The sequence below is a fragment of the Mercenaria mercenaria genome, chromosome 10 (genome assembly GCF_021730395.1).
Source record: "Mercenaria mercenaria strain notata chromosome 10, MADL_Memer_1, whole genome shotgun sequence".
Lineage (NCBI taxonomy): Eukaryota > Metazoa > Mollusca > Bivalvia > Venerida > Veneridae > Mercenaria > Mercenaria mercenaria.
In genome coordinates, this window is record NC_069370.1 from 60,164,956 (window position 1) to 60,186,796 (window position 21,841).

General features: G+C 34.6%; 2 protein-coding genes across 3 annotated transcripts in view; both read left to right on the forward strand.

Annotated features, from left to right (window-relative positions):
• The first annotated feature begins 4,530 nt into the window (after positions 1 to 4,530).
• On the forward strand, positions 4,531 to 21,780 carry LOC123550391 (uncharacterized). Of its 2 annotated transcripts, XR_008372818.1 has the most exons (10): positions 4,531 to 4,939; positions 5,501 to 5,607; positions 6,300 to 6,392; positions 6,703 to 6,932; positions 7,279 to 7,479; positions 7,985 to 8,228; positions 20,062 to 20,235; positions 20,563 to 20,761; positions 21,015 to 21,263; positions 21,495 to 21,780. XR_008372818.1 is itself a non-coding variant. In XM_053553195.1 (8 exons), the coding sequence occupies exons 1-8, from the start codon at positions 4,714 to 4,716 to the stop codon at positions 20,701 to 20,703; spliced, it is 1,416 nt and encodes a 471-aa protein (XP_053409170.1). In that variant the 5' UTR covers positions 4,531 to 4,713; the 3' UTR covers positions 20,704 to 20,957. The 2 variants fall into 2 exon arrangements, 1 of the variants encoding a protein (XP_053409170.1); XM_053553195.1 differs by lacking the exons at positions 21,015 to 21,263; positions 21,495 to 21,780 and having other exon boundaries at positions 20,563 to 20,957.
• LOC128546429 (uncharacterized) overlaps positions 21,023 to 21,841 on the forward strand; it is a 60,272-nt gene continuing 59,453 nt past the window's right edge. Inside the window, exons 1-2 of the mRNA XM_053516943.1 lie at positions 21,023 to 21,263; positions 21,495 to 21,553. Coding sequence (XP_053372918.1) covers positions 21,023 to 21,263; positions 21,495 to 21,553 — 300 coding nt within the window. The remainder of the gene's footprint in view (positions 21,264 to 21,494; positions 21,554 to 21,841) is intronic.

The window sequence follows — 21,841 nt, forward strand, 5'->3', positions numbered from 1 at the left end:
GGTCCGTCCGTTAACAATTTCTCGTTATCGCATCTCCTCAGAAACTACCAAGGGGATTTTGACCAAACTTTGTCAGAATGATGTATTGGTACCCTAGTTGTGTCCCCCTGAAATTCAGACTGGTTCAACAATTTTTTAATGAGTTATGGCCCTTTGTTTATTTCTATAATTTACATAGATTTATATAGGGAAAAACTTAAAAAAATCTTCTTGTCCAAAACCACAGGGCCTTGGGCTTGGATATTTGGTATGAAGCATCATCTAATGGTCCTCTACCAAGATGATTCAAATTATTTCCCTGGGGTCTAATATGGCCCCGCCCCGGGGGTCACATGGTTTATATAGACTTATATAGGGAAAAACTTTGAAAAACCTCTTGTTCAAAACCACAGGGCCTAGGGCTTTGATATTTTGTATGTGACATCATCTAGTGGTCTTCTGCTAAGATTGTTCAAATTATCTCCCTAGGGTCAAATATGGCCCCGCCCCGGGAGTCACATAGTTTACATAGACTTATATAGGGAAAAACTTTGAAAATCTTCTTGTCCAAACCACAAAGCCTAGGGCTTTGGCATTTGTAATGTAGCATCATCTAGTGGTTCTCTACCAAGTTTGTTCAAATTATCCCCCTAGGGTCAAATATGGCCCCACCCTGGGGGTCACATGGTTCATATAGACTTATATAGAGAAAAGCTTTTAAAATCTTCTTGTCAATAACCTAACATTCAAATTTGAACCACAAGTATGGTTTTGAGTGGCAAGATGAACCTTGACATGAGTTGACCTTGATTCTGACCTAGTGACCTACTTTCACATTTCTGTAGCTACAGCTTTCAAATTTGGACCACATGCATAGTTTTGTGCACTGAAAAATACTTTGACCTTGACATTGACCTGGTGACCTACTTTCACATTTTTGAAGGTACAGGCTTCAAATTTGGACCACATGCATAGTTTCGTGTTCCGAAATGAAATTTGACCTTGATTTTGACCTAGTGACCTACTTTCACATTTCTCAAGCTACAGTCTTCAAATTTGGACCACGTGCATAGTTTTGTGTACCGAAACAAACTTTGACCTTTACATTGACCTAGTGACCTACTTTCACATTTTTGAAGGTACAGGCTTCAAATTTGGACCACATGCATAGTTTTGTGTTCCGAAATAAAATTTGACCTTGATTTTGACCTAGTGACCTACATTCACATTTCTGGAGCTACAGCCTTCAAATTTGGACCACTTGCATAGTTTTATGTACTGAAATGAACTTTGACCTTAAGATTGACCTAGTGACCTACTTCCACATTCTGCAGCTACAGGCTTTAAATTTAGACCACATAAATAGGATTGTGTACCGAAATAAACTTTGACCTTGACATTGACCTAGTAACCTACTTTCACATTTTTGAAGGTACACGCTTTAAATTTGGACCACATGCATAGATTTGTGTTCTGAAGTGTAATTTAACCTTGATCTTGACCTAGTGACCTACTTTCACATTTCTCAAGCTACAGCCTTCAAATTTGGACCACTTGGACCACATAGTTTTGTGTACTGAAATAAACTTTGACCTTAAGATTGACCTAGTGACCTACTTTCAAATTTCTCAAACTACAGCCTTCAAACTTGATGCACATGCATAGTTTTGTGTACAAAGAATTTTGTCCTTGAAATTGATCTAGTGACCTACTTTCACATTTCTCATGCTACAGCTTTCGAATTTGGACCACATGCACAGTGTTGTGTACAGAAATGAAATTTGACCTTGAGCTAGTCAGTAAGTCTTGAAATTTGGAACACTCAAAAATGGCACATTGGTGGGCGCCAAGATCACTCGGTGATCTCTTGTTTGATGTGTCATTCCTCCATTAACATTTCTTTTCATTGTGTGAAAAAATATAAAGCTATGAATCAGCACAACAATGTGCTTTATCATTGTGCCATAAGCACATTGCTTTAAATTTTGTGTTTAATGCAGATGAAGTAACTATTCATTTTAATTTTAAGTTATGCATAACTCATATAGTTGGAAAATTCTATTTCAAATACTTTCAACTTATCCATAATTTAGACCAAGAAAATGAAAAAAAAACTGAATAAATTGATTAAACAATTTTTATCAATGATTTATCAATACATTGTACTTTATAAAAATAATAATTATTATAACAATTCAAGTTTTATGTTTAGGTCAACTTTTTCTCCTAAACTATCAAAGCTATTGTTTTGAAACTTGAATACTTGTTCACCATCATAGCAGACCCTGTACATCAAGAACATACTCCATCTTGCTTTTTGCAAGAATTATTGCCCTTTTGGACTTAAAAATATTTTCTTGGTTAAGTTTTTGTTTAGGTCAGCTTTATCCTAAACTACAAGCTATTGCTTTAAAACTGCAACACTTGTTCACCATCATAAGCTGACCCTTACAATAATGACAATAATTACAGTCTTACTGTAACAAAAAGTCATGACCACACCCCTAAGTCCATTTTACCCCTATTGCAAAATGCCAGTGCTTAAAGCACTACATGAGGCAAAAAAGGGAGGTAATCATTAAGAATTTTATATGTGTCAATGAATATAGCCTAAAGTAAGCTAGCTCAGTGTGTTATCAACAGACTTGACAAATATATCCACAGGTTCAAGTGTTTTGTTAGTTTTGGTTCAGGAAAAAGTCAATGAGGCTGTCAAAGTGCCCATACCGGGAAAGCTGTGATCTGTATATTTTTCTAAAACTTTATTATTGAAAAATATTTTTATACATATCCTCAGATTAATAAAATTGTTCTGTACAAGGGAAATTTCAAACTCTTTTTTATAATTTACTTGTTTTTAGCTCACCTGTCACATAGTGACAAGGTGAGCTTTTGTGATCACCCTTCGTCTGTCGTCCGTCGTCTGTGCGTCCGTCCGTGCGTCAACAATTTCGTGTCTGCACGATAGTGGTTTCGTTTATGATTTTATTTTAACCAAACTTGCACACAACTTGTATCACCATAAGATCACAGTTCCTTTCTTGAACTGGCCAGATCCCATTATGGGTTCCAGAGTTATGGCCCCTGAAAGGGCCAAAATTAGCTATTTTGACCTTGTCTGCACAATAGCAGCTTTATTTATGATTTGATTTTTACCAAACTGGCATACAACTTGTATCTCCATAAGATCTTGGTTCCTTTCTTGAACTGGCCAGATCCCATTATGGGTTCCAGAGTTATGGCCCCTAAAAGGGCCAGAATTAGCTATTTTGACCTTGTCTGGACAATAGCAGCTTTATTTATGATTTGATTTTTACCAGACTGGCACACAACTTGTATCACTATAAGATCTTGGTTCCTTTCTTGAACTGGCCAGATTCCATTATGCGTTCCAGAGTTATGGCCCCTGAAAGGGCCAAAATTAGCTATTTTGACCTTGTCTGCACAATAGCAGCTTCATTTATGATTTGAATTTAATCAAACTTGCACAAAACCTGTGTTACCATAAGATCTCGGTTCCTTTCTTGAACAGGCCAGATCCTGTAATGGGTTCCAGAGTTATGGCCCCTGAAAGGGCCAGAATTAGCTATTTTGACTTTGTCTGCACATTAGCAGCTTCATTTATGATTTGAATTTAATCAAACTTGCACAAAACCTGTGTTACCATAAGATCTCGGTTCCTTTCTTGAACAGGCCAGATTCCATTATGGGTTCCAGAGTTATGGCCCCTGAAAGGGCCAGAATTAGCTATTTTGACCTTGTCTGCACAATAGCAGCTTCTTTTATGATTTGAATTTAATCAAACTTGCACAAAACTTGTGTCACCATAAGATCTCGGTTCCTTTTCTGAACCGGCCAGATCCCATAATGGGTTATAGAGTTATGGCCCCTAAAAGGGCCAGAATTAGCTGTTTTGAACTTGTCTGCACAATAGCAGCTTCATTTATGATTTGATTTTAACCAAACTTGCACACAACTTGTATCACCACAAGATCTTGGTTTCTTTCTTCAACTGGTAAGATTCCATCATGGGTTCCAGAGTTATGGCCCCTTAAAGGTCCAAAATGGCTATTTTGGCTTTTGCAGCCATATAGAGACTTCATTTATGGTTTTATTTGATACAAACTTCCAAAATATCTTCAACAACAATAAATCTTGGATTCCATGACAAATCAGACCCAATGGTAGGTTCCAGAGTTATTTTATATCTGATTACCTCCCCTGATTGTAATCAAAATGGATTTATATCAGTAAGTACTTTTAGGACCAATTTGAAATTTCATTATTGTTATTAGTTGGACTGAGACAATCAGGGTAGATAACTATGGACTGATTTTATGTCAAATTACCTCCCTTTATTTCAAATTAAAATGGGTATATCTCCATAACTAATGAAGATACTGATCTGAAATTTCATTTATGTCTACAGATTTATTTTGCAGATCCTTCTTTTGTTCACTTTCAATATATTTTTTTTAATTACTTCCCTTTTACGTTACTATAAATAGCTTATTTTTAGTAACTTTTTCATTATTGGCCGTAGTGAAAAACCGAGGCCACTTTTCTGTGGTACAACATGGATGGTACCTCCAATTTTTAGGTGTATTTTGACATATCTATACCTTGTAAGAATTTTTTTTTTCTTTTTGGTTAAATTTCTTCCCTTTGTTGTTCCTGTTCTTTGGACTTAGATATTTTTTCTGAGGACCTTCTTGTCCTTTGTCCTCAAGTGCAATGATAACAGGTGAGCGATATAGGGCCATCATGGCCCTCTTGTTCTGTTTCAGGACTGCCTGGTTTTTAGGGTCTCAGCCACAAACAGATGTAGCCCACTTTGTGAAGGGATTGCAGTCCTCATTCAGTGTAGATGGTATAATGGAAGATGGTGGTCTATTTTCAACTTTCACTAAGGAGCTTCTACATCTTATGACAGCAGCAGACAGAACTCTGCGAGAACAAGGTATATACATACAGTGTTATGATGCACAATATGAAGCATATACACATAACTGAATTATTGGCACCTGTGTTACACATCTATAAAATTGCTTTCAGAAGTATTACAATTGCAATGCAGTCTCATATTGGAAGAAGGGATTTTTTCAATCATACATCTAACAAGTACTGTAAAATAAAAACAAAATGTTTGTTAAAACATAATTCTATGTCGTATAATATTTATATGATCATTCTGATATGATAACTACTACCAACTGCATATTTAAAAACAAAAAAGCTGTATAATGCAAAGTTGAAGAATGATAAAGTGCACATTAGCAAAATGTTGGTTTGAAAACTGTTATCACTATTGGTGAATATGAAAGTGATCTGTCTTGAAAAGGTTGCAGGTCTGCAAGAAAGCTTTGTTTCAACAACATTATTGGAATTGAAGTCAATAAAGAAAATATGGTCACAAAACTGTCCCAAAATCATATTATCTACCATGCATGAACTCTACAACTGTAAATAATGATTGAACTGGGAAGAGACAATGAAAAAATATGATAATATAACTATTCAGATGATGCATTGTTCAAGAAGACGCTTGTTCAGTACGTTGGAAGACAACGTAACAGTGACATAACTCTGCTAAACCCTAATCAAATGTTCTCTGGGGCCGGTGTTGAGGTGAGCTATTTCAGATATTTGCATTGTTAGAAATTATAATATAAAGAAATGATGCATCACATCAACATATCAAAGACTGCTACCCAGTTTGATCTACTTCACATAGAAGACTTTCAGAATTTATGATATTAGATGGGTTTTGCACTTTCTCACACACTGTATCTATTAGACTATTAGAATAACACGCAAGACTTCTACCTACGCAAGTTATTTCAAGGGACATAATACCACCAGTATTTAACCCTGTTACAACACTTTTACACATTGATGTCATGTCGATCTACTATATTATGTGCCATGAAATAGTGTTCCCATATTTATCTACTTGTTAACATAAAATACATATTAGTCGACAGAATCGAAATGATATGACAGAATGATACGTACAGCTATATTTTTAACATTTCTCCACTCTACAAAAATGCTGTGTATATACTCAGTCTACACTTACAACCTTCTCGTATTGTTTTGATATGTTAAAACATGGCTCTGCTATAGGTTATGCTCTATATTATTTCAATAAGTATTTAAGGAATGTGATACATGTCAAGCAATTCAGAAGACTACAATGTTGCTTTATTTTATCCGGTTTTGCATGACATGTAATGTGTAGATGAAATATAACAAAGATTAAAAAAAATAATTAAGAAACACAGGTCTGTGTAAAAGTTTCCAATTGCTATTTCTTTTAGGTCAATTCAGAAGAGACACCATACATCTGGATCGAATCATGGCCAGGTTGTCCGCCTGCTCATTTGTACAGGACAATAGAGATGCCATTTTCAGTAAGCATTAGATAATCTTCTTATACATATTTGATATTCAAGTATTAAATAAATAATGTTGAGGTGGCTGTCCTGAAGATAAAATTGATTTGTCATAATTTATCATAAAATTACTGGTCTAGGATGCCACCAAATATACAAACAAATGACAAATGAGATACTGTATCAATCAATTCCTTCTTGGCACAGAAAGAACAGTTTTGTTTCCATGTACCACTGCAGCAGACAAGAAAAAACATTTGTCTGCAATGAGGAATTAACTATGACTAGGATGCACTAGTAAAGTTTCACAATGTATTTCTTGTTTCAGTTAGCTGCAATAGGGGAGTGGTTGGTTTTAGCTAGGACTGTGCAAGGTCATAACTTTCCAGCGACCTTAATGACGCTTGCATCGACGATGGCAATGTGTTGGTATCGCAAGTTACTTGGAGAAGTTGGACACTTCAACCTGCCACTTCTTTACAGGGAGCCAATGTGTGGGAAGACTCTGACCGCCCAGTGCATGGCTAATGTAACAGGGTCTGATTCTGTCTACTCGAGGTGTGTAATAGTCTGAAAGTTAAAGCTGAGTTTTCTTACTGCTTCAATATATGTGAGCAACAATTTATGAAATGAATTAAAAGAAGTGGAGATACCACTTTTTTTTTTTCAAACAAGGTTTCAGATAAGGCCTGCATTTTCCGCAAAACAAAAATGTGTTAAATATTGCAAGTTTTTCAATACTGCTCTCTGAAATACCAAACTTTACAAAGCAAAGAACACCTGATACAAACAAGCACCAAAGAACAATGGAAGACAGATTTACAAAATGGTAACTGGCTTAATTACTTAAATGAATGGCTACAAGGTGAATGTATTTAGACTAACATGCAAACAATAATTTCAGATGTACTCTGGCTGCAATAACTGAGCTGTGCAGCATGTCTACGATACCAGTTGTTTGGGATGACCCCACTGAGGCAGCTGATGTGAGCCAGCTGGCAACTGACTTGGGAAATGGCGCCATTAGGGGAACCAAGGATTGCAATCTACAGCCCCAGACAGGTTGTTTAGTGACAGCCAACTTTGATTTGGGAGGAACAAAGAAGTAAGTTTATGTACATTTCTCAAAAAGAATTGAATATAGGCAATTAAACTATGAACTGATCAATGTTCCTTACTGTTTAAAAAACCTGGGTGCTTTTCAAGTAGGTAAAACAAAAAAAAGGATGCTTTCTTAAGTTTTTGACAATATGTCTGACATGGTAACTGAGGTTCTTAATCAATTAACAATGATGTACAACAGTCAGAACTATTGCACATGCTGCATGTATGACTAGGATAATGCATTTTTTACTAAAAATTACAAGGTTCCAAACGGTAAGTATCCTTATAAGGTTCAGAGGAATTATGGTTTGTAGTGTACTTACTCATCTAATAATGGAAAAAAAGTTTCAAGCTTGATAAAGTACTCTAGCAAAGTACTCAACTAATGAAAACACTGGTTCTTTAAAAAGCAAGTAGCTAGACCAATTACTGAAATTAAACTGTCCTATATAGACCTATAATAATGATGATATAATACTGTGACACACAATTAATTGTCATTTCAGATGCTACACCCATCTCAATCTTATCCTCTTCGAGAAGGCAGAGGTCAGTGATGTGGCCCATGTGATGCAGCTGGAGGATGGCGCCCGCAAGGCTTCAGCTGCACTACCTGGTATGTTAAGTCTTACAGACGGTGTTACAGCAGTTGATATATGGAAGATGACCCTCCAGATTATGACTTGTTGCAAGAGTTTAGAAGTTAGGCTGGTTGAGGGTATGGCTGTGCTCTTAACTGTAATGACAAAGGTAAATATCTGTTCTAATGTAACAAATATTATAACTAAAGCATTCATTAAAAACCAGGTAAATGAAATCACCCTTTAATTACGAACTATATGTGACGTCGTCTTTGAAAACCGGTCCAGATGCGGCATGACGTAATATCGAGAAACGACGTTTAAAATTGCGCCAAGTTTACGCGCGCAGCTTTTTTACACATGTTTTAATTAGCAAAAGTTTGACCGTTCAAGTACGACTGCTTGTTACATGATTGATAACAGTCTACTACAGAAAGAATATTTAGACATCAGACCTGTAAAAGATTATTGAAGGTAGGCAGCTTCTTACTCGAGTTGACCAGGATTCATCAAATTAGTTCATTGTCCATAGTAAGCATTATTATGGAAAATACAATATACATGTAGCAATGATAATTAATAAATTTAATGCAGACTTATAGATGCCTGCCTGTGTCACATCATTTCTCAAAAAGTCCCCTCTCAAGTAGTAGCCAAGGTATTTTAAAAGGAAATATGCAGATGTCCGGTAACCGACGCCTACCCTGCATTCTAGCTGTCCGGCAACAATACGACTAGCCTCTCCGCGAATGTTTTTCTAGCTGTTCGGCGATCTTTTTATATATGAATGCTGTAAGGAAATAAATTTATTGTATCATTTTTAGCATTTGTTTGAATATTCACCTGCAAAGCATATACAATATTTTAAAATTGATTACCGGACACCTAGAAAACCCCTATAGGATAGAAATTTGGATAGGCTAGGCATCCTGTTACTGGTTGGCTAGAACACCGGCTAGGTTTCTGGTTACCGGATGTCTAGACACTTCCATTTATAAAATGGTAACTGTTTTTGCTCTGGTCTCATAAGTCATGTTATTTCTGTCTGGTGACTACTCTCTTTTTCTATTATTGTTGATTCAGAATGTTTTGTAACAGGATGATTTTTTTTTTTTTTGGATAGTGGGAATTTATGCCATATAATGAAAATCTTTTTAATTTTGAAATTTTTGAGCCTTGCTGTGTGTAAACAATTTATGATCCTGTAAAAAATAGATTCATAGTATAATAACTTTTATAGTATTTTGTGGTAAGTTAATGAAACCTTTCACAATCACATTATTAATTTAGTATTCATGAAGTTTTTGATTTTAGTGATGTTTACAGTACATGTAATGTATCTTCTTTCAGATGATATTCCTTGTTCCTTTGATGGTTCATTCCACTACTAGTATACAGCTGGTTCATATACCCTACAACAGCCAGGAAATTGGTCTGTTTACTTTAAGAGCCCAAGAAAATGTAACATATTTTGGATGTGCTTTGAGGAATCAGGTAAGTAACATGCAGCTAATGGCTCTTATTAAAATTTTAATGCAATATATTATTTATTTATACCTCTGTCTAGGTTTTGTTGGGGTCAATTCAAAATAAGTCTACTTCTACACTAATGATTTGTACAATGTATGTACTATGACTATTAAATGGCTTAAACAGACAAAACTGGCATTACTGAAATTTAATTTCAACAATCTGGTTTTGAGGAGGATCAGTTGGTGTAGTCTTCATTACATTGGCTATTAGCCTGAGAAAAGTCTGTGGCACTCAATAAGTACATGGATGATTTGAATGCTTAACACAACATGTACATGTGTATAAGTTGATATTTCTTTCACTTGTAGAATATAGTTCTAAATAATAGGAATTTTAATTAAGTATTCAAAGTAAATCAATTAATTGTAATTTAGTTTAATTGTAATGTGATTATTTTCAAATTCAATTAACCCATTCTTGACTTAGACATTGTGATGTGATTGAATTTTTTTACCAGTTTTATTGCACCAAGAATATAGATTAGAATGAAGACTGTAAAGGTTCCTGAGATACATGAAGATAACAGATACTTTTACCAAAGACTTTTAAATCTTTTTTCAGGAATGCAAGCATTTCCTCTTGTTTATGAAGCAACTCAGTTGGTTAAGGGCAGACAACTTGTGAGCATGGTACATCACTACCTGTATTGGTATTCCATTTTGACAGCGTTGCTAGCTAGAATAGAAATAATATCTTGCTGTGGTACAGTCTTTGGAGACTTTTACTAGGTAACAACCATTTTTGATAGCTGTTAAAACAGTGTATACTTTTAACCCTTAGGCTGCATGAGGCAGCTATGTCTGTCTTTACAACCTGTGCAGATCAAGATCAACCTGCACATCTTTGCAGTCTGATCATGATCTGCAGTGTTTGATACTTTGCAAATTTTCTATGAGAACCCCCTATAAGGTATAAATGGTACTGCCTCTATTTAAAGATGGAGTAGTCAATTTTACAAATTTAGCAGGTTAAGGGTTAACCCAATAAATGCAAAAATGTTTTTTTAGAACATCCTATTTGCAGTAATCAAAATCTACAAACGAAGTACATTTTATATACTGACAGCACGCTGTTGTCAGTCTGTTTATATTTTAGAGCATTGGTTGTAAGAAATTAAAGAATCATCTATTATCAAATAGTGATAACTCTGCTTTTATTAGCTCACCTGTCACATAGTGACAAGGTGAGCTTTTGTGATCACCCCTCGTCCGTCGTCCGTCGTCAGTCCGTGCATCCGTCCGTGTGTCCGTCAACAATTTCTTGTCTGCTCGATAGTGGTTTCATTTATGATTTTATTTTAACCAAACTTGCACACAACTTGTATCACCATAAGATCACGGTTCCTTTCTTGAACTGGCCAGATCCCATTATGGGTTCCAGAGTTATGGCCCCTGAAAGGGCCAAAATTAGCTATTTTGACCTTGTCTGCACAATAGCAGCTTTATTTATGATTTGATTTTTACCAAACTGGCACACAACTTGTATCACCATAAGATCTTGGTTCCTTTCTTGAACTGGCCAGATTCCGTTATGGGTTCCAGAGTTATGGCCCCTGAAAGGGCCAGAATTAGCTATTTTGACCTTGTCTGCACAATAGCAGCTTCATTTATGATTTGAATTTTACCAAACTTGCACACAACTTGTATCACCATAAGATCTTGGTTCCTTTCTTGAACTGGTCAGATTCCTTTATGGGTTCCAGAGTTATGGCCCCTGAAAGGGCCAAAATTAGCTATTTTGACCTTGTCTGCACAATAGCAGCTTTATTTATGATTTGAATTTAATCAAACTTGCACAAAATTTGTGTCACCATAAGATCTCGATTCCTTTCTTGAACCGGCCAGATCCCATAATGGGTTCCAGAGTTATGGCCCCTGAAAGGGCCAAAATTAGCTGTTTTGACCTTGTCTGCACAATAGCAGCTTCATTTATGATTTGATTTTAACCAAACTTGCACACAACTTGTATCACCACAAAATCTTGCTTCCTTCCTTGAACTGGCCAGATTCCTTTATGGATTCTAGAGTTATGGCCCCTTAAAGGTCCAAAATTGGCTATTTTGGCTTTTGCAGCCATATAGAGACTTCATTTTTGGTTTTATTTGATACAAACTTCCAAAATATCTTCAACAACAATAAATCTTGGATTCCATGACAAATCAGATCCAATCAAAGGTTCCAGAGTTGTTTTATATCTGATTACCTCCCCTGATTGTAATCAAAATGGATTTATATCAGTAAGTCCTATAGGACTTATTTGAAATTTCATTATTGTTATTAGTTGGACTGAGACAATCAGGGTAGATAACTATGGACTGATTTTATGTCAAATTACCTCCCTTTATTTTAAATTAAAATGGGTATATCTCCGTAACTAATGAAGATACTGATCTGAAATTTCATTTGTGTCAACAGATGTATTTGGCAGATCCTTCTTTTGTTCACTTACAATTTTTTTTTTAATTACTTCCCTTTTAGTTTACTATAAATAGCTTATTTTTAGTAACTTTTTTATTATTGGCCGTAGGGAAAAATCGAGACCACTTTTTTGTGGTACAACATGGATGGTACTTCCAATTTTTAGGTGTATTTTGACATATCTATACCTTGTAAGAATTTTTTTTTGTTTTTGGTTAAATTTCTTCCCTTTGTTGTTCCTGTCCTTTGGACTTAGATATTTTTTCTGAGGGCCTTCTTGTCCTCAAGTGCAATGATAACAGGTGAGCGATATAGGGCCATCATGGCTCTCTTGTTAAATAAAGAGACTCCTAGGTTAATTATTTAAAATAATATGGTTAATTATTTAAAATAAAATGTTTTACTTATTTGTTACAGGATATCACAGATCGATTGAATATTCAACAATGATCACAGACCATGCAAAGTTTGAATCTGACTTGCACTTTTGAATTTAGAAGAATCTGTGGAGGAGGGTGAATGCTGAGACTTTTAATAATACATGATATTGCTGACACAGTGTGTCAGTCATCAAAGAAAGGTCATAACACTGCACAGTTGGTCAACAATGATTTAAATTCTGTCACATTCTACCAGTGGAGAAATATCTTATCACAATATTTTAAACTTTTGAAGAAGATAACCCAGTATTGCCACTTTATCATGTCTGCAGAAACACATGGATTGTTAGTGTTAAAAGTGACAGTCCAGTTAACTTACTAAAATCTACTCCCCCTTGCCAAACGAATATTATTGACATGGAATGACACAAGCCTGACAATGGTACCTGTATGAACTCATAAGAGAATAGTATTTGTCTCAAAAGTCAAAGGATTCTGTTTGTCCGAAACCACTTCAACTGAAAACTGAAATTGTGATTAGCGAGGATTTTTCTGAGAACTGAAAAAAAGGAAGTGAATGTAAAAGATAGAAATTGTTGTTGAATTCAAACGTTTTAATACACAACACTTTAGCCTGTTTTGCTGTTCATATAGATGTGTTAAACATCAAGTAAAGGTTACCTACATTAAAGTATTGGCTGGAAATAGATATATACTTTTCATCAGAGTTTTTAGCAGTATAACCTTCATCAAAAGTTAAGCTGTTGTGTTAATTATTAAAGTATTTTTAGAAAAAGGAATTTAGTATGTATGTTGCCATGGTAACATATTTCAAATTATATTTTATTGAAATTATGGATTTGTATTTCAGTAAGGGATCTACAGTATATAATGTAATGGTAAAAGAATGTTCACTTTTTTGTATTGTCAGTTATAATTAACTAGCCAGTGAAAAAATAGATTATGAGGAAAGGAGTGACTGAAATGTTTATTTTTACATAACTACTTTTGTTACAGAACATGGCTGTTTTAAAGTTTTTATGTGAAAATTTCAGATTTCTTTCCTGAATACTTATACTTTCAAATACATGTATTTAACTTATTAGAAATACTTCTTTAAAATAAGCTCTTGCTTTTAAGTATTATTGTAGGAAAAGGAAATTTAAAACATATGTCGCCATGGTAACACAATTTTCCTAGAAAATATGGAAAAATTTTAATTAGCTGTACTTTCTGGTATTCTACTTTAAAATAAGCATAAACAATAAAAAAAAATCAATAGTAATATATGTTTCATTTATTTCAAAATAATTACCAGCAGGTAAAAGGCAAGTTATGAAAAAACAATGACAGAAATGTCTTATTCTTATAGTTATTACTCATGTTACAATCACTGTCATTTATCATGCAACTACTATGCAAAGTGCCTGATATCACTTGCCTGATATTTTATTTTGTTATCAGGTCATTGACCTGATATCAAAATTAAGCTCCTCCCATATTGACGGACTAGTTTTTACATCAGTTTCCTTCCAGACTAAATTTTATTTAGAGTCCAGTTTCAATGTTGCACAATATTTTTTTCTAAATAGATTCTGTAATCTCAGCAAATTTCCTTGAATATGGTTGTCTCTAATTTTATCACACAGACAATAGCACTGAATGACCTCATTGTGAAACGTTCATCATGACATCACAATGTTTACATGGATCGATTCTTGGAAAGGTTTACAATACACTTGACAATGTATGATATACTTATTCTTGATTTATGCCTTATTTAAGGCATGCACATTTTATTAAGTATTAGCAAAAGTGTTTGTGTTACTTATTATTCTTGAATCAGTTAATTATAATTCTTGGATCAGTGTAAATTTAGTGAAAAAAAAACTTTAAAGTCTGGAACTGGAAGTGAAATTTTCAGTGCTTTGGACCTGTAGTTGCCTGAGTCAAATGTTGTATAATATGGAAATAAAGCATGTTCTGGTTTATTCAAGATGATGATTTTTTTATTTTTACGCAGGTAAGAAATTATTTCATTGTTATTTTACAAGAATATCAGAATGTCAAAAACATTGTCGGAGTTGAATTCAATATGGCTGCCGTATTGTTTCGTTCAGAGTTTCAGGGGCGGATGAATTTTCAAATCCGTAAAATATAAATTTAATTTTTTGCTTCAGAAGATATTTTTTACGAAATAAGAGAAGAAGACATATGATTTTCTAGGCAGTTTGTATGAGTTTCATGATAAATAGAATAACAAGCTACTGTCTTTTGATATCAATGTTATCAGGTCTCGGCTGATATGGGCGGAAGGGGTTCGGTTCCCTCACCCCTTCCAGCCCATATCCCTCACCCCTTCCGCCCATATCAGCCTCGACCTGATAACATTGATATCAAAAGACAGTAGCCTGTTATTCTCTATAAAACAAAACATTTTAATTTTTTAACATGAAATTTTGAGATAACATTTTTTAATACATACCACTTTATAATATTCAAGTTATCTGAAACACTTCCAAATTTAGCTCTTTTTTAAAGTACTATTGTAGAAAACAGAATCAAATGCATATGTTGCCATGGTAACATAATTTAATAATGCTTTTATAGAAAATGTGAAGCCAACTAGATCTTTGCACTTTAAGTGAATATCTAAATATTCTTTGTAAAAGAAGATTCATTTATTCAAAAATAGCCAGTGATTACCAATAAGTGAAAACACAAACTGAAGAAACAACGACTGAAATAGTTTATTCTTGTGGTTATTACCCGTGTTGCGAGATCTGTCATAAAACCAAACATTTTATATCTTTTCACATATAATTTTCAAATTTTACTTTCGAATAAATATACTTCATTATATTCAACTTACAAGAAACATTATTTTAAATTAAGCTTTTATTTTAAGTACTATTGTAGAAAAAGCAATTTATTGCATATGTTGCCATGGTAACGCAATTTGAATAATGCTTTCATGGAAAATATAACATATATTTAAATTAGCTGTATTTTTCTGTTTTAAGAAAGCATCACAAAAATAAAATTTCATAGTAATAGAAGGTTCTTGTTTTTCCAAAGTAGTCATTTATTATCAGCATGTAAAAGACAAGTTATGAAGAAACAATGACAAATCTATCTTATTCTTATGGTTATTACCCATGTTACAAAAACTGTCATAAAACCAAACATTTTTAATATTTTCATGGGAAATTTTCAGTTTATTTTTGTAAATACATATGCCTTAAAATATTTTACTTTTTAAAATCCTTATTTCAAGCTAACATGTTTTTTTTTAAGTTTTATAATAGAAAAGGGATTTTAATATATTTGTTGCCATGGTAACACAATTTTAGAAATATTTTTATAAAAATTGTTGTAGATTTTAATTGATTATCATTTTGTGTATTAAGAAGGGATCTTACTTATATCATGCAATTGTAACAAAAGATAAATTTATTTCAGAATTGTTAGCCATTACCAGTATGTGAGAAATAAACTAGAAAGAAAGGATACCTGAAATGTACTGTTTTTATTTTTAATATCTATGTTACGAAATATGTCATAAAATTGACAGTTTTGAAGATTTTCATCTGAAATTTTCAGGATTTATTTCTGAATGAATATACTTTCTAAATATGTAAAAACCTGAAAATGTCAAAATTCCTCATCTGGACCCATTTTCTCAGTCATGGTCACATATAAAACTGTGTCAGAGAGGCAAGATATGTCTCAAACAATGCAATGCAAAAAAACTGGAATGAAAATGGAAATATTTATTATATGAGGTCTTTCAAAGAGTGGAGAAAAAAGACAGCTGGAATGGCTTATACTAGCACATAGTACTCTATGGATAAAACCAAATTTTTCAGGTTCTGTTTGGTGTGATTGTGGCATACAGACACTAAAAAGAAAAATGGCGCGAAAAAAAAATGGTAGTCGCATAATGGCGGATACAAATAGTCCCCGGTTCTTTTGCTCTGTAGGGCTGTTTGCCTTATTTTCTTTGCATTTTTTTTTTTTTTGCTAAAATCACATGACAGATCTATGCTTGACATGTAGGTAGCATTTTCATAATGAAATAACAACATTACAAAATTTTTCATGGAAACGTAGATCATACACCACCAGTATAATTTGGGGTCTAATTTTTTAGCTGATTTTGCAGTTTGTGTGTTTGACTGAAATTATTTTTCTTGCATCAAACATGACCCCCACTTTTCTTTTGATTTTTAGTTAGTACTGACAATATTCTTCAAGAAAATGTAGGTTACAGAAATTTAAAATGGGTCCTGATGTGTGCTGTGGTCATTGGAATTAGGTCAATTTTATATAGAATAAAGAACAACAACTATTTAGTGTGTTATAACCTATAAGATGACATTGGTAAAAATTGAAATCTGGCCAGATGATGGTGGAAATGGGCTACTTTGATTAGAATTTGATAGAAAATGACAAATTTATTGCTATTTCGTTGAAAATGAGGATAAAACCCAAAAATATCACATTTTCACTGTTTTGGGTGTATTTTTTTCAAAAACTGCATATTTATAGCCTACTGATAGCTATTTTCTGGCCATCAGAGGTATAAGTGAACATATTTAACAGTTTAAATGTGTAATTTGCATGCACATCAGAGCAGAAAATGTCAAAACAGGGCAAAACAAGGCTGCATTTAGGGTAACTGCTTCAAAATTATGTCGTGACAGCTATTTTTGACAAAATCTGATGCTTTGTCTTATGGTACTGAAAATGCCATAAAAACTTGGAAACTGTTGATATCAAGCTAAAACCTTGTATTCTTTCATGCGTTTGGGTTTCTTGTACATTTCAAATGAAACTGGCACAGTGTCAGAGAAAAAAGTTTTTCTTATAGGCATACAGACACTAAAAAGAAAAATGGCGCGAAAAAAAATGGTAGTCGCATAATAGCGGATACAAATAGTCCTCAGTTCTTTTGCTCTGTAGAGCTATTTGCCTTATTTTCTTTGCATTTTTTTTTTTTTAGCTCACATGTCACAAAGTGACAATGTGAGCTTTTGTGATCACGCAGCGTCCGTCGTCCGTCGTCTGTGCGTGCGTGGGTCCGTGCGTGCGTCCGTGCGTGCGTAAACTTTTGCTTGTGACCACTCTAGAGGTCACATTTTTCATGGGATCTTTATGAAAGTTGGTCAGAATGTTTATCTTGATGATATCTAGGTCAAGTTCGAAACTGGGTCAACTGCGATCAAAAACTAGGTCAGTAGGTCAAATAATAAAAAAACCTTGTGACCTCTCTAGAGGCCATATTTTTCATGGGATCTGTATGAAAGTTGGTCAGAATGTTTATCTTGATGATATCTAGGTCAAGTTCGAAACTGGGTCAACTGCAATCAAAAACTAGGTCAGTAGGTCAAATAATAAAAAAACCTTGTGACCTCTCTAGAGGCCATATTTTTCATGGGATCTGTATGAAAGTTGGTCAGAATGTTCATCTTGATGATATCTAGGTCAAGTTCGAAACTGGGTCAACTGCGGACAAAAACTAGGTCAGTAGGTCAAATAATAAAAAAACCTTGTGACCTCTCTAGAGGCCATATTTTTCATGGGATCTTCACGAAAGTTGGTCAGAATGTTCATCTTGATGATATCTAGGTCAAGTTCGAAACTGGGTCATGTGCCATCAAAAACTAGGTCAGTAGGTCAAATAATAAAAAAACATTGTGACCTCTCTAGAGGCCATATTTTTCATGGGATCTGTATGAAAGTTGGTCAGAATGTTCATCTTGATGATATCTAGGTCAAGTTCGAAACTGGGTCAACTGCGATCAAAAAGAAGGTCAGTAGGTCAAATAATAAAAAAACCTTGTGACCTCTCTAGAGGCCATATTTTTCATGGGATCTGTATGAAAGTTGGTCAGAATGTTCATCTTGATGATATCTAGGTCAGGTTCGAAACTGGGTCAACTGCGGTCAAAAACTAGGTCAGTAGGTCTAAAAATAGAAAAACCTTGTGACCTCTCTAGAGGCCATACTTGTGAATGGATCTTCATGAAAATTGGTTAGAATGTTCACCTTGATGATATCTAGGTTAGTTTCGAAACTGGGTCACGTGCCTTCAATAACTAGGTCAGTAGGTCAGATAACAAAAAAACCTTGTGACCTTTCTAGAGGCCATATTTTTAATGGGATCTGTATGAAAATTGGTCAGAATTTTTATCTTGATGATATCTAGGTCAAGTTCGAAACTTGTTCAACTGTGGTCAAAAACTAGGTCAGTAGGTCTAAAAATAGAAAAACCTTGTGACCTCTCTAGAGGCCATACTTTTCAACGGATCTTCATGAAAATAAGTCAGAATGTTCACCTTGATGATATCTAGGTCTTGTTCGAAACTTGGTCACGTGTTTTTAATAACTAGGTCAGTAGGTCAAATAACTAAAAAGCCTTGTGACCTCTCTAGAGGCCATATTTTTCATGGGAACTATATGAAAATTGGTTTGAATGTTCATCTTGATGATATCTAGGTCAGGTTTGAAACTGGGTCAACTGCGGTCAAAAACTAGGTCAGTAGGTCTAAAAATAGAAAAACCTTGTGACCTCTCTAGAGGCCATACTTTTGAATGGATCTTCATGAAAATTGGTCAGAATGTTCACCTTGATGATATCTAGGTCTTGTTCGAAACTGGGTCACGTGCCTTCAATAACTAAGTCAGTAGGTCAAATAATAAAAAATCTTGTGATCTCTCTAGAGGCCATATTTTTCAGTGGATCTTCATGAAAATTGGTTAGAATTTTTATCTTGATGATATCTAGATCAGATTCAACACTGGGTCACATGAGCTCAAAAACTAGGTCACAATATCAAATAATAGAAAAAAACGACATCATACTCGGTTTAAAACTGGGTCATGTGGGGACAGGTGAGCGATTCAGGACCATCATGGTCCTCTTGTTTTGCTAAAATCACATGACAGGTCTATGTTTGACATGTAGGTAGCATTTTCATAATGAAATAACAACATTACAAAATTTTTCATGGAAACGTAGATCATACACCACCAGTATAATTTGGGGTCTCATTTTTTAGCTGATTTTGCAGTTTGTGTGTTTGACTGAAATTATTTTTCTTGCATCAAACATGACCCCCACTTTTCTTTTGATTTTTAGTTAGTACTGACAATATTCTTCAAGAAAATGTAGGTTACAGAAATTTAAAATGGGTCCTGATGTGTGCTACGGTCATTGGAATTAGGTCAATTTTATATAGAATAAAGAACAACAACTATTTAGTGTGTTATAACCTTGTGCATCTTTTTTAACAATTTTTCAGTCTTAATTGACATTGTCTGTTTGTGGCAGTGAGTGAAATGCCTCACTGGAATATCACGCAATAGGCATGACACCCCACTCATTCATATGGTACCGACACCAGGCTCTTAATGCCGAGCAACAAGTAATGAAGTAACTTATACAGTACCACTAGTACAATGTTTCACGTCTTCAGAATGACAAGGCAGGGGATTGAACCAACAATAGCCCGCTGAAATGGCACTGTATCACTAGGCTACAAAGGTGGTTAGGTTATGCTGTTTTCAATTTTACTTGGTATTTGATAGTAAGATGTTTTTTATTAGATGTTTCTAAAATGATATACATATTGTTAGCCAACTCTTGTTTCAATAACGCTTGTTTCAGATACTTGAAGCACTCAATCTGCCATGGTCAGATGAACTTTTTACATACCTGCAGACGGAAATCATTCCATCCCATATGCAGTGTCTTGGGCACAGTGTGAACAAAATAGCAGCAAACCATGGAACCTTCAGTCGGCTCGTATCTGACATAGTATCTGACTTGGCCCCAGAGCAGGTATAACCCCTTGGCTATTATAAATAAACTAACCCAGACATTAAAAATACATTTGACAAACACTGTTTTGAAAACATATTCAGCATAAACAAGCTAGCTGACTATAATGTTTACTGAACAGAAGTATAAGATTTCACAAGGAAAAGAAATACATGCCACATTAATCATTGAATCTAAAACAGTGCATGTTGCCTCAAAACAAATAAACTGATCGTTTATAGAAACAGATAATTGTCCCTGTCTCTCAATCCAAAATAGTTAGGAAAATCAACTGTAAATACCCTTATCTTTCACATAGTATTAATAATATAATGGTTTATTTTCCAGATCCCCGAGTATGTGAAATTGAATGGTTCATGTCTGACACTGAGAACTGTCGAACTGCCACGCCAGATTCAACAGCGCGCTGCTGAGCTACCTGGGGGAAGAACAAAAAATGTCTGCATGGGGGTTATGAAGAAGGTTTAGAAGTGCCGTGTTTTTGATGTGGATGTAGAGGCAGCAGTTATAGAAAACATTCTGACAGGTAAATCATCTCCATTTTGTCTATAACATAAGACATTAGAACACTATTATGCAATAAACTTGTTACAGCAGAATGTTACAGCAGAAAAACTACTGAAGCTTTATCACAATGAAAGAGATGGAAATATTTCACATTACAACATGTTATTAAACCACCTATAACACACATCATTGGTAGCTAGACACATTGACTTTCAGGTCAATATTTAAACGATGCCAACATGTTGATAAAGCTTTGTTTTGACTTTATTCAGAGCACCAGATGGCACCTGTGGCCATTCCTTTCCAACAGGCACCTGGCAAACGTATTGTAGAGGCACCATGTGCACCCATGACTGTTAATGTAGCACCACCTCGAGAAGACGCAGAAGCTGCACCATTACCTGGCCCAGAAGTAATAACTACACAGCCTTCAGCCGATACAGAGGCACCACCCCAGGAAGACACTGATTCAACCACAACTTCAAATGTGGAGCCAGCAGGGACACCAGCACGTTCACTGTGTAAGTATGTTGGATAACTGATAAGTTCTACAAAAGCTTTTTTTAACCCAAAGAGGTTGTTTTCAATCCTGCTTATATGCACTTCAGACTATACTTAAAATAAAACCAGTACAACATCTATATTCCCTTCAATAATTAGTCAGTTGCTACTCTAAATGGGCTGAGTTGTTGTTACATGTTTGGTTGTGTTGTGCTATGATGATGGAACTTATGTAACTCTTTCAATTGCAGTTAAGGTTGTGACGAGAAAGCAAGCTGCAAGCAGCACAGCTGAGACCAATAATGTGGCAGTAAATTTGTAAGTAAACTATGGACAGTTTTGTTGTTTGTTTACCATGTCGATTCAAATGTTGGTAGATTAAATGAAGATCTTCATAAAATCTTTTCAACTTTTATTGCATGTCAGATAATTTGTATCTCCACTAGCCTATCCTATGTCAGAGACATAACGGATATCAGTAAGCGTTGTAGCAGAGACAGCATGTAATGTCAGTACAGCAGAACAATTACATATGTCAACACATTTTGCGAGACCGAGTTTTAACAACTAAAGCCACACAAGATTTAATTATGGTTAA

Coding starts and splice junctions, on each gene's coding strand:
- LOC123550391 (XM_053553195.1), top strand. CDS start 4,714: ATGATAACAGGTGAGCGATATAGGGCCATCATGGCCCTCTTGTTCTGT. Junction 4,940..5,500: donor CAGAACTCTGCGAGAACAAG/GTATATACATAC, acceptor ATAACTATTCAG/ATGATGCATTGTTCAAGAAG. Junction 8,229..20,061: donor TCTTAACTGTAATGACAAAG/GTAAATATCTGT, acceptor CGCTTGTTTCAG/ATACTTGAAGCACTCAATCT.